Below are 13,002 nucleotides of genomic sequence, written 5' to 3'. Positions count from 1 at the left end.
GCTTCAGCTTCTTTCTAGCTAGCTCTTTCATCTTAAATTAACCCATCTCCATCAAACTATATGTTGTCATGTGGCTGTGGTGTTATTGGTCTGCTGGCATCTTGTTGCTCTTTTGGTGGAGTCTGGCTTCTCTCCTTCTACCCTTCTTCTCTGTATCTCTGCTTGGATTTCCTACCTGGCTGTAAGCTTTCTTGCCACAGGCCAAAACAGCTTTATTTATTATCCAATGGGAGCCACACATATTCACAGCATACCAAAAGACATCCCACAGCAGTAGACTATACACAAAATAGAATGTACTGATTAAGTCTAAGTCAAGGATGGTAACCAAACATCCCATTCTAAAGTACTAGCAGAAAATACAACACAGCTTTGCCAAGAAACATAATCAACACGAAAAATTCCAGGTATAATGTGATACAAACTCTATAGTATGGCTGGCTAACATCCTCTGACAAGGTCAACAAAATCAGTTTTCCAAAGTTCACAGAGGAAGCCCAAACCCACCCCAGAGGGAGAGCCAAGATCATATCTCAAAAAGAGCCTGAAGTAGAAATGCCTGGAGGCTCAAGCCAGTCACCAACACAGCCAATCAAAAAGAGGACATGTTTGAGGGGTAGGGCCAACTATCTAGATATTTGGGATTTAAAGCCTGAGAGAGGTGTTGCTGAACCAGGTCCAGAGACTTCAGCAACATTTGAAGAGTTGAGTCTGTGGAGTGAATTGAGACAGCAGCAGTCTCCACAGGTGAGGCCCTGCTTCTGCCAAGGCAGAATCTGAAATTGTCCTGGAGGGAGCCTTGAGAGACTCCATGGAGAATCAGGCTGATTCCCAAGGAGGAAAACATATTCTAAGCCTCAGCTTCAATGCTGTGAGAAGGTGGAGGGGAGGGGGAGGGGAAGGCAATGAAGAATCCAGTATTCTTGATTCTTGGTTCCAGGGTTGTATAGTATCCATTAAGTACAAGTCTGGGTCTGTCAACAGAGATTGACAGCAGGTATCATGCACATCAGTAACCATCAGTTGTCACCTCCTGGGAAATAGAGATTGTCTCTTTCACATAATCCCGGGTATGTATGTTTTCATTTGACATGTGCAGGCTTGGTTGTAGTAGTAGCAGTAGTAATAGCAGCAGATGGCATGGTCCTCTTCAGGTCCTATGGGGAGTTTTGCTTTAGAGACACAGAAAGACCTGAACATGAGTACCACAAGAGGTTTTCTATTGTACTCCCCATCCACTCTTGGATCTAGCTTCCTATGTTTCTCTCTCTCTCTCTCTCTCTCTCTCTCTCTCTCTCTCTCTCTCTCTCTCTCTCTCTCCTTTTTTTTTCCAAGATAGGGTTCATTTGTGTAGCTCTGGCTATCCTGGAACTAGCTCTGTAGGCCAGGATGGCCTTGAACTCACAGATATCAGCCTGTCCCTGCCTCTGAAGTACTGGGATTAAAGGCATGCACAACCACTGACTGGTTCCTATGATTTTCCATATGACACCATTCTCATTGAGGTAGTGAGTGGGGAGTATGGTTGCATGGTTCTGAGTGTAGGACAGAAGGATAATACCTGTGATTTTCCCTGCATTCTTTATAGAAGACATTTCACAAAGTTTTCATTCAAGTACAGAGGGTGCAAGACAAGCCCAATACTTCCTGTATTTAAGAAAGGGATATAATGTCATGTGGCCTGAACTTTAGGATCACCTTGAAATTAGGATCCAATGCCAAATAATAGAAGTTTTGCTTGGAAGGAATTGTGAGTCAGTGATACCCTAAACCCAGGTTTCTTTTTAGCCTCTGTTCCTCACTGTGTATGGAGATCTCTTTGAAATAATATGATGCAGTACAACTGGTTTCCATTGCTAGAGGGACATGTGCTCTTCATTTTTCATTGGATCTAATAAATCTCGGTGGCTGATTTAGTTCAAACATAATCTTAGCCTTTTTCACAATCTTTGGAAAAGTATTTGGAGGAATAGTTCAAAGCATTTTATCAACTGTAGATAGCTGAATTTCTCAGGGAGGAGTAAGAAGAGACTTTAAAAATGTTTGTGTAGTCACATGTTAATATCTCTCCCCTCTCTAGGTGCTTGAGAAATGACTTCTGTTCTCTTTCTGGCCATCCTTTGCTTGGGACTGTCCTCAGCTGCTACAGCACCTGATCCCAGCTTGGATGCTGAATGGCAAAACTGGAAAATAAAATATGAAAAATCATACAGCCTGGTTGGTAACCTGAAAACTGTCCAGAATAACCCCAGAGTGCATTGAAATTGCTGTTGAAACTCTCTAGGCACATTAGAGGCCACATATTTCCCACCACCACCTTCACCACTGAGAGATTACTTAGTCACAATCATTGTGAGCACAGGGTAGCCAAATTCCCTTTTCCTGTGTATGTGGAGAACGTGTGGCTATAGTGTCCTAGAATAGCTCTCCTTGGCCTCTAGTCACCTGCAGCAGCAAGTTCACAAGGTCAGCTTGTGCAAGAGTTTAATAGAAAAAAATGCCATCCATTATGTTCTTATTCAGGAGGAAGAAGAAATGAGGAGAACAGTATGGGAAAAAAACTTGAAAATTATTAAAGACCACAATGGGGAGAATGGTCTGGGTAAGAATGGCTTCACCATGGAAATGAATGGCTTTGGTGACATGGTGAGTGTGACGTGGATTCTTCACACTGTGTTTTCTTGAGTGTTTACATGGAGTCTTTTCTTTTATAATCACTATGTAATTTTCCTTGAAGACTGATGAAGAATTCAGGAAAATGATGATTGATTTCCCAGTCCGAGCTCACCCTCGCCAGGAGAAGAAAAGTATCCAGAAACGTTATGCTGGTGTTGTTTTACCCAAATTTGTGGATTGGCGAAAGAAAGGCTATGTGACTCCTGTGCGGAACCAGGTAAGACCTTATCATGTGCCTATCTTCTTCAGACATGTTCAGGATGAAAAGGACTTGGTGTTTCAGTGTGCACATTGAGTGTGCAGATATGTGCGGTACATTTTTTAAATAACATTTTTTCTTCTTTGAGTGCTTTATATGTTTTCACAATGTATATTAATCCTAGAAACCCACCACATACTCTCTCTTAAACTCCACTGTAGCTAGAGTTTTCCTGCCTTGCCCACAGTCAGGACACATCTCTGTCACCTGCCAGTCCCACAGCGCTAAGACCCAACCAAGTAAACATAGAGACTTATATTGCTTACGAACTGAATGGCCGTGGCAGGCTTCTTGCTAACTGTTCTTATATCTTAAATTAATCCATTTCCATACATCTATACCTTGCCACGTGGCTTGTGGCTTACCGGTGTCTTCACATGCAGCTTGTCATGGTGGTGGCTGGCAGTTTCTCTGACTCAGCCTTCCACTTCCCAGAATTCTTCTCCTCCTTGTTCTGCCTATACTTCCTCCTGCCTGGCCACTGGCCAATCAGTGTTTTATTTATTGACCAATCAGAGCAACAGATTTGACATACAGACCATCCCACAGCACTCCACCCATCTTTCTGTAGAATTCATTCCTTCTTCTTGGGTCATTAATAACCCATAGAACCAATTGATCCTGTTCAAATGTTCATGCATGTGGCCATGACTGGGGCATGAGTAAACTGTCAGTAGTTGTATACTTTAGGAGACTGATTATCCCTCCCTAGTCATCTAACAATTGCCAGTAAATAATTTTCATAAAGTAGAAATCTGTCTGAGTTGTTGCTGGGTTGGTATTTGTTTGTGGATGACAATCTTTTCTTCCCTGCTCAGGGCAACTGCAATTCTTGTTGGGCATTTTCTGTGATTGGTGCCATAGAAGCACAGATAATCTGGCAACTAAACAAACTTACCCCTCTGAGTGTGCAGAACTTAGTGGACTGTTCTAAACCTCAAGGCAATAATGGCTGTGTTTCGGGTGATACATACAATGCCTTCCAGTATGTATTACACAATGGAGGTTTGGAGGCTGAGGCAACCTATCCATATGAAGGAAAAGTAAGTGGACATCCTCTGCTGTCATTTTAACTCACCTTGGAGTGTAGGACAATTGTAGAGAAAATCCACTATCTTCAGAGCTCAAATTATTTGATAAAATCTCTCTGTATACCATCAAATCTGTCTTTAGAGCATCTACATTTGCGTAGCTTTCTGGTGAAATGATTTCAGTGCTCTGTTTGCTTCTGTGCACATAAAGAATATTCAAACTACTGTACATACAATAAAGATTTTCTACCTTAAAATTTCTAATGGATAGGTATACCAATTTGTTGTCCTTGAAGAAATGCAAACAAATTTTCAGTTCTAAATCTCCCAGTAGCATTTCACTTCTTGAGATGATTTATAACAGCCCAGACTTGAGTGTGCTCACCTGTAAAGGGCAGAGTGTTGTGGTTGTGACTCATGTTCTCAAGAAGGTGAGTGAAAGTATCTGACTCTCTTACCTCTTTACCTTTTAAAGGAAGGGCAATGCAGATATAATCCAAAGAATTCCATTGCTGAAATCACAGGATTTGTGTCCCTCCCAGAAAGTGAGTACTATCTAATGGCTGCTGTTGCAACTATCGGGCCCATCTCTGTTGGAATTGATGCTTCCCATGATTCATTCAAATTCTACAAGAAAGGTACACAAATTTTCTTCTAGATAAGAAAAACCTTAGGACATCCCTGGGCCACAACATGTTCATGGGCTGGTATTTAAGTATAAAGTGTGATGTGAATATTTGGTTTTCTGGGATTTTATTCCTCTCCACATAATCATCATGATTGTAGTTTTTCAGATAATGTGACCTCCACATGCAATTTAATATGTCATAATTAATAAAATTTACTGGTTAGCTAATTTTTCAACTCTCCTACTTTTTATGGATGTTTTAGGTACTTATAGAAACTGATTATCTAAAATTAAAATAAAACAGATCCCCTTGAATTAAGTAATTTATCTTCTATGTGGCATAAGGTTCTAAAAACAAAGAATATAAAATTCCAAGGAGTCATCTCATATGCAAGCAAACAAGTGTTTATCAACAAATTTATACTGATTAGAATTACTTCCCTTTTCTGTGAAACTCTCTATGTACTAGTGTTCTTGGTAACAATTCATTCAGCTCTTTTTTCTGATTGTAGTTTACATCATTCCTGGGATCTTTGAAAATGCCTGTTGTTAGTAGCAGTGGTCACTGTCAGGTGTCCTGTGCATCTCACATCAGCTTCCATTTTATTTCTCAGGTATTCATCATGAGCCAAATTGCAGCAGTAATTCTCTGACTCATGGAGTTCTGGTTGTTGGTTATGGATATGAAGGAAATGAAATGGATGGTTATCACTACTGGCTGATAAAGAACAGGTATAAATTGCCAAAAAATATCTATTTGAAATTCCAGGGCCTTAAGAGATGGTGCAGTGGTGGTTTAAAGCACTGCCTGGCTTTCCAAAGGATTCATAAAGGCATTGCATGTTGCAGTCAGTTGTTCAATACACAGCCCAAAACTTTGTCCCATTTTAGTTGAGCAGTGTGTGTTCTTGTTTTCCCAATACATTCATGAGGTGTGTGTACATGCACGGATGTTTACATGCTGGTGGATACATGAGTAATTGAGGGAACATATGTAGAGGTCTGATGTTAGCATCAGCTTTTTTTTATTTATGCAATTTCTATATTACAGCAGTGTGTCTTGATGATCTAGTTCATTGTCTAGACAACTTGGTCCAAGTATGTCCTGTTACCATGTCCTGAGAACTTGAGTTACAGGCACAATAAAGTGTCAATATCACTTTAATGTGGCTCTTGACATTTATCTCCAGTCCTTAGCCTCTGAACTTTCCTGCAGCTTGAACACTCACAATGTGTGGTAATAATATTCCCATCTGTCACTGGTTTCTCGTGGGTCAATGTCATGTCTGTGCCATTGTTTTTCTAAAATCTGACACATTTCTTAATTTTGAACCATATATGGGTAGACAACCATTCTGCCCATTCTCTACTGTGGTGTTCACTGTCCTGTTTGAGGTTCCTCTTGGTGCTCAGAAGTAAATTCTCTACCTTTTCTGATCCTTCTTTTAGGTTTGTCTCCTGTTAATATATATAATGTAAAATGTATATATAACAGACATATATAATTTATTATATAATAAATCCAACATGCAATGATCTTTTTACTAAATGGAAAACATGATTTTATTTTCAGCTGGGGTAAACAATGGGGCAGGAAGGGCTACATGAAAATTGCCAAAGACTGGAACAACCACTGTGGAATTGCTTCATATGCCTACTACCCCACCACTGTGTGAGTAACTTGATGGCTACAAGAAAGCACTTGGCAGGAGACAGCATTTCCAGAGAAGTGCTATTCCCTTTTTGGTGACTAAACTTTGGTGGGTATATGGGAGTTATGTCCCCGAAAAGCTACATTGCCATGTGAATTTTGAAACCTTTCAACTATTTGACATTATGAACACTGTTGCTCTAACGTATGTTTATGATCCCTGAAGAAATTTACTTTTAATTTTAATTATTGTGCAAATAAAATCATTTAAACAGTAAAAATTCAAGTATAATTTATAGGTTCTTTCTCTTTTTTCAGCAACTTTTTTTTTGGTTAAACTTGCAATTCATTATGAACTTAAGATTGAGTGTTATTCTGGTATTCATAAGATTGTGTGGGTGGATCTACTGTAATGGATGATATTCAACCATTGATTGTGGTTTGCTTATAGGGTTCTATTTATCTTTCAGAATCTCATCCCTGAAAGACTGTATGATAGTTTCTGAATTTGACATTTTTAGCTGGCACAAATTTCCCCAGGCTCAATTCTTAGCCAATTTGTGTAGTGCCATGGCCCCCTGTGCTCCTCCAATGCATAATGCTGTGACTCTCCCTTGTCATGACTTCAACTCTGTGCTAGCTTGCTCTAGAGCTCAGAAACCACACTATAGCACACCCTGATGATTGTAACATAGCTGAAGCACAAGGTAAAGACCTTAAAATAGACTTTATAAGTATGGTGGGGTTCTTTACAGGATAAACGAGAAAATGAATGAATGAAGACAGAAACAGTAAAGGGAAATGGATAAAATATTTCAAGGCCTATGAGTAGAAACAGAATCAATAAAGAAAACCAAAACTGAAGGAATTCTGGAAATGAAAAATTTAATGTTTCAAACATAAAACTCTGAGGCAGGACTCAACAGCAGACTAAAAGAGATGAAAGATTCTTAAGAAATTGAAAACAAGATTTTTAAAAGTGAATACCCCAGTAAAAAAAAATATTGCCAGTAGTCTAAGGTGATGTCATCCTTGTGGATTCCTGGGAACTTCCCTAGCACCTGGTTTCTCCTGATCCTCATGGTGTCTCCCTCTATCATGATATCTCTTTCATTGCTCTTCCATTCAATTCCTGTTCCAGCTCAACCATTCTACTCAACCAGACTACTATAGCTTGAAACACATATTGATCCTGACAGACTGGTTTCAGTAGATTTTAATGTCCCACGCTAGCTAATAAGCAGGTCATCCAGAAAAAACTGGACAGAGAAATGCTAGAAATAAGTGACAATATAAACCAAATGGACCTAACAGATATTTATAAAACATTTCACTCAAACACAAAAGAATATACCTTTTTCTCTGCACATCATTAAACCTTCTCCAAAATTGATCACATCCTTGAACACAAAGCAAGTCTCAAAAGATATATACACAGTAAAAGGAACAACAGCCTACATCTGTATGAACACCATGGACTAAAGTTGGATATCAAGGACAATAGAAACAATAGAAAGCTTACAGATTCATGGAAACTGAAAAACTCACTAATGAATGAAAAGTGGGTCAAGGCAGAAATTATGAAAGAAATTAAAGACTTTCTAGAAATAAATGAAAATAAATATACAGCATACTTAAACTTATGGAATACAATGGAGGTGATTCTAAGTGGTAAATTTATAAACTAAGTGCCTAATTTAAAAATTATAGATATTTTATACTATCAACTTAACAGCATGCCTGAAAGCTTTAAAACAAAAAGAAGATACCACACCCAAAAGGAGTAGATACCAAGAAATATTCAAACTCACGACTAAAGTCTATAACTCAGTGTAGACTAATTTCTAAATGGTCTTATTAAATAAAAAAAAACATAGAGCCAAATATAAGGGTGAAAGCCTTAGAGAGATCAGGGAAATAGGGAAAACCACCAGCCAATCTTAGCTCACCAACTCTGCAGCTTCCAAACATGAGTTACTTCCTGTCTACCCACACTGTTATTGCCTTGCTGTTCTGCCATCTGATTTGCTCTCTGTCCAGCTACATCACTTCCTCTTCCTGGTCAGCTCTGTCACTTCATATCTGTAAAGGCCTCCAGAACTCTATGGTTGGTACTGGGATTAAAGGTGCATGTCATCATTCTTGGCTCTGTTCCCTAGTGTGGCTTTGAACACACAGAGATCCTGCCTGCAAGGTGATAGGATTAAGGGCATGTGCTACCACTGCCTGACTTCTTTGTTTACTTAAGATGGCTTGCGATTTCCTCTGATCTCCAGGCAAACTTTATTTATTAAAGCACAAATAAAATATCATCACATTTCCCCTTATTTTGTCTAATAAAAATAAAAAGTTATAACTAATATGAGAAAAGCTTTGCACAATAAGGACATTAACTACATATATAATATATACAAGCAATAAATATATCAACAGTCCCTTTGCATTTGACAAATTCAGAGAAAACATTCCATTATCTATTCTATTTTGGTGAAACCAAAATGTACTTAATTCACTTTCTATCCTACCTTATATTACCAACAGAAAACAGTCTAATGATGTATTTCAAACTTATACACTTAACACATCTTAGTGAGTTTCTTTTCTGAAATTCTTAACAAGGAAAACTGTAACTATAACTATTTAATCTTCAACTCCCTCAGAGACTCAAGAAGGAAGTAATATTACCTAGTAAAACAGGAAGTGCAAACAAGTGACTTCCAAAAAATGAGTTATGACAGAAACAGCCAGCTTCCTGGACTGTCATCTGAGGTTTCTCTGCACATTGGGGTATCATCTTCGGCCTACAGTCTTAGCATATCTGACAGACTCATTTGTGAAGTAGGATGTACACAAGGCCCACAGCTTGACCTCACATTTGGTGCAAGTATTCCATGTACCAGATAAACTTGAATTCTGCCAGTGTCCTGTCATGATTCAGGATTCTAAATTCTGGAAATTGCTGGTGTTTTTGGAGTTCAGCTTCCCATTCTTCTCAGGTTGTGGGTGGCTTCATCTCCTTTATTTAATGCCAGTCTACCATTGAGTGGTAAGAGTCCATCAGCTTAGTTGCTTCTTCAAGAATAACTGTGTCAGCTATGGCTCCACTGCACACCAGAAGCCATTGGTCCACTCCCTGTTCAGCTGCCTTCGAAGGAAGGGACACTGTACCTTTTCCAGATTGCAAAGCCCCTTCAGCAATGGTGCCATATTGTCCTGACCTCAGAGGATGCCTGCTGCCAAAGCTGTAACCACACTTGTCTTGGCAAGGATTAGTAGTCCTTTGTTTTGTGTCCTGTTTGTCCATTTTGGATAGCATACTTTCAGCAGTCGATGTGCGGGCACTTTCTTGCTCAGTGCCTAGCTTTTGCCACAGTGAAAGTTAACTCTATATTCAGTTTCTTCAATGGCCATATCTTCTCTGAAGTAGAATGGTGCTGCCAGGAGCAGACATGTCTCACAGTCATAAAAAAGAAGGAAATCTTTGTTATTAAAACATTTTAAATGCCATATTCTGTAGATCTCTGAAGGGTTTGAAGATGACCTGTCCATCTAAAATATATCTCTGCTTGACCTTGAAAACATACCTAATGTGACTATAAGTTCAATTGTAATGTCTGACTACTTTCATATCTTTATATCCTAATAGTTGGTAATAATAACATTCAAGTATTAGCAAATTACATTGTTAAGTGAACTGTATAAGTACAACATCCTGAACAGGATTAGAAATATATATACAGAATTTTCTAACAATATCAACCTCAAATTTGTATCAATAGATATAATTTGTATACAATATATAAAAATACAGTCTAATATAAAATATTTAAAACTAGTAGTTGTCTTTTAAAAGTAATTCAGTAATCTACCTTTTTATTTGTATCATGTCTATATCCCCTCTTTTTTCTTTTCAGAGTAGATTCAATAATATGCCCTTTATTCTATCATTTCTATATTTTTCAGAGTAGATTCAATAATCTACCTCTTATCTCTATCCTGTTTTTCCTTTCCTTTTTTTCAAACAATAAGCTTAAATCTATCTCCTTTGTTTAGATTCTTTCCTGACATTAGCAATAACAACTTGTCACCAACTGTCCTAAACAATGACAATTATCCCAAACCCCAAATCCATTGAAAGACCAAAAACCACTTATTGGGAATGTGGGTGACATGTTCTTAAAATTGCTTCCTACTGTTTGTGGGTGAAGGCATCTTTAGGAGATCCTGAAAAGAAAAAAATAATTAATTAATTGTCAAGTTCCTGGAGTTGTATCATTTGTTGTCCAGTCTCTTCATAATGCAAAAGTTCAGGGCTTATCTCAAGTCCTCAATGGAATAGTCTGTGAGACTGGATCATCTCAGCTGGCCATCTCAAAATTGTCCTGAGCAGTTTGTAGTTCAAAATTATTCTTGGGTGATATTTGTCAGCTTAGTGGTATTATTGTTGTCTATGTGGAATCATAGTTGTTGGGCCCCATCATCTTTCTGGAGACTTCAAATTTGCTGTTAGGCCTGGTCATGATTCCCTGCAGAAAACTGATAGAGACTCCAACGCAAAAAAAAAATATGTATAGGCAGTTAAATGAAGGTGTTTTCTAGAATTACTTAGTACTCTATAAGACCATTAGTATAACAAAAGTTTAAGATTATATATATGTATGTATATATCTTATAGATTTTGATATAAAATTGATACCTTAAGAAAAGTTTAAAGAATCAAAATAGAACCAAAGAATTGAGTTTAGTGGCAATAGAATAGTCCCTTAATTTTGGTTTTCTTCTGTCCCATATCAGATGACTTTTTCTTCTGACATGATACAGAGATTTTGCACTTTCCTTTTAATAAACTTGCTTGAGTTTAGAGGAGAGAGCCATTCTCTAACTCCAAAGCCAGTTTTAATTTTTGGTTGCACTGGGACTACAAAAAGACCATTTGTGTTAAGTGTTTTTAGAGAAGAGCAGAAACAAACATTCAGGAAGACATGAAATTTTATATGTGTTATAACAACATGCCAATTTACTCTTTTCTTGGGACATTTTTTTTCTAGATGATTTGTCTTTTTTCTTCAGCTGTCTCATTTGTCCAGTGTTCTTAAGATTCCTTAGCCTTCATTCTCCTGAAAGACAAAAACAAAAACCCTTTCTCAAGACTAATTTTGGGCAAGTTATATCTGATTGATAGAAAAGCATTTGTTAGTGGTGTAAGTTAATTTAATTTGGATGGTCGTGCTGGTTGATGAACTATCACCTCTTCTAATTAAGAGGTCTCTCTTGAGCAAATCAAACCTTCATCAATGTTGATGATATCCACAGTTTATCTTCTTCTGTAGAAACAAAAGCAAAACCTTGTCCCCAATGTAACACATATCCTGGATTCCATTTTGAGGTCAGTGCATCTTTAAAGCACACAGGCTGATTCAGTTCTGTAGTTTTTTCTATTATCCAATGTCTTTCCACAGCTGTTGTTCCTTTCTCATTAGCATTAAGAAAATTCAAAGTTAATAGAGCATTATGTAATCTCTTTCTGGAGTTTTGTTTTTGCTACCCCTTTCTGTTTATTTAGCATATCCTTTAGAGTTCAATTTGATCTTTCTATGACTGCTTGGCCTGTAGGATTATGTGGTATACCTGTAATATGATTTATATTGTAATAAGCAAAAAACTGTTTCATTTTACCAGAGACGTATGCTGGGGCATTGTCAGTTTTGATTTGTGCAGGTATACCCATGATGGATATAACTTCTAGCAAATGAGCAATTACAGAATCAGCTTTTTCATAACTCAGAGCAATTGACCATTGAAATCTTGAATAAGTAACAGTGGTGTGGTGTACAAAGTTCAATTTTCCAAATTCTGTAAAGTGAAACACATCCATCTGCCAGATTTCATTCCTCTGAGTAACCTTTGGGTTACATCCTGCAGGTAGTGGAGTCCAATTGTAAAAAGAACAAGTAGGACATTTCCTTACAGTTTCCTAGGCTTGTGGCCAGGTTATGGAAAAATCCTTTTTTAAACTTTTACTGTTGTCATAATATTTCTTATGAAATTCTGAGGCCTCCAGCACATTTCCTATCAATAGTTTATTGATCTCATCATTGCCTTGTGCTAGAGGGCCTGGCAGACCCATATGGGATCGGATGTGATTTATATATAAGGAGCAATTACTATTCCCAATTATGTCCTGTAACTGAATAAATAACAAAGTTAATTCTGACTCAGGTGGGATAAATTCTGACGTCTCAATATGTGATACTACTCTTTAAGCATATTGAGAGTCAATAACTATGTTGAGAGGTTCTGAAAAATACATTAATACCAACAGAATGGCATACAATTCTGATTTTTGAACTAAATCATAAGGACTTTGAACCACTTTACTTAAATTTTCTGACTTGTAACCTGCCTTTCCTTGTTTGCTTGCATCTGTGTAAAATGTACAAGCTCCAGATATGGGTGTTTCCCAAGCAATGTGAGGCAGGATCCAATCAGCTCTTTTTATAAGTTGAATTCTATCACTTTTGAGGGATTTGATGTTAATCTCTCCCAAGAAATTTCTGCAAGCTCTTTGCTAAGGTTCACTTTCTGCTCATAATTTGTCGTTTTAATCCTTAGTTAAAAGTATAACTATTTCTGCTAACTGACAAAGTCTCAATTTTCCTTTTAAAATCATGTCAGAGATCTTTTCCACACAAGTTTTTAATTTTTTACTCTATTTGGTAGAAATATCCACTCTAATATAACATCTTCCCTCTGCATT

At 37.6% G+C, this 13,002-nt stretch overlaps 1 protein-coding gene across 2 annotated transcripts; it reads left to right on the top strand.

Moving 5' to 3' along the window:
- Positions 1–642: 642 nt before the first annotated feature.
- On the top strand, positions 643–6,526 carry LOC102906218 (cathepsin R-like). Of its 2 annotated transcripts, none has more exons than XM_076573527.1 (8): positions 643–747; positions 2,081–2,217; positions 2,524–2,646; positions 2,738–2,893; positions 3,754–3,978; positions 4,442–4,511; positions 5,209–5,326; positions 6,168–6,526. In XM_076573527.1, the coding sequence occupies exons 2-8, from the start codon at positions 2,092–2,094 to the stop codon at positions 6,268–6,270; spliced, it is 921 nt and encodes a 306-aa protein (XP_076429642.1). In that variant the 5' UTR covers positions 643–747; positions 2,081–2,091; the 3' UTR covers positions 6,271–6,526. The 2 variants fall into 2 exon arrangements, with proteins under 2 accessions (XP_076429642.1, XP_006981806.1); XM_006981744.2 differs by having other exon boundaries at positions 4,442–4,604.
- Positions 6,527–13,002: the final 6,476 nt, after the last annotated feature.

The sequence above is a fragment of the Peromyscus maniculatus genome, chromosome 5 (genome assembly GCF_049852395.1).
Source record: "Peromyscus maniculatus bairdii isolate BWxNUB_F1_BW_parent chromosome 5, HU_Pman_BW_mat_3.1, whole genome shotgun sequence".
Classification (NCBI taxonomy): Eukaryota; Metazoa; Chordata; class Mammalia; order Rodentia; family Cricetidae; genus Peromyscus; species Peromyscus maniculatus.
The sequence above is the reverse complement of the archived record's forward strand: the minus strand, read 5'-3'. Positions and strand labels throughout refer to the sequence as shown.

Coding starts and splice junctions, on each gene's coding strand:
- LOC102906218 (XM_006981744.2), top strand. CDS start 2,092: ATGACTTCTGTTCTCTTTCTGGCCATCCTTTGCTTGGGACTGTCCTCA. Junction 3,979..4,441: donor CCTATCCATATGAAGGAAAA/GTAAGTGGACAT, acceptor TACCTTTTAAAG/GAAGGGCAATGCAGATATAA. Junction 5,327..6,167: donor TACTGGCTGATAAAGAACAG/GTATAAATTGCC, acceptor TTTTATTTTCAG/CTGGGGTAAACAATGGGGCA.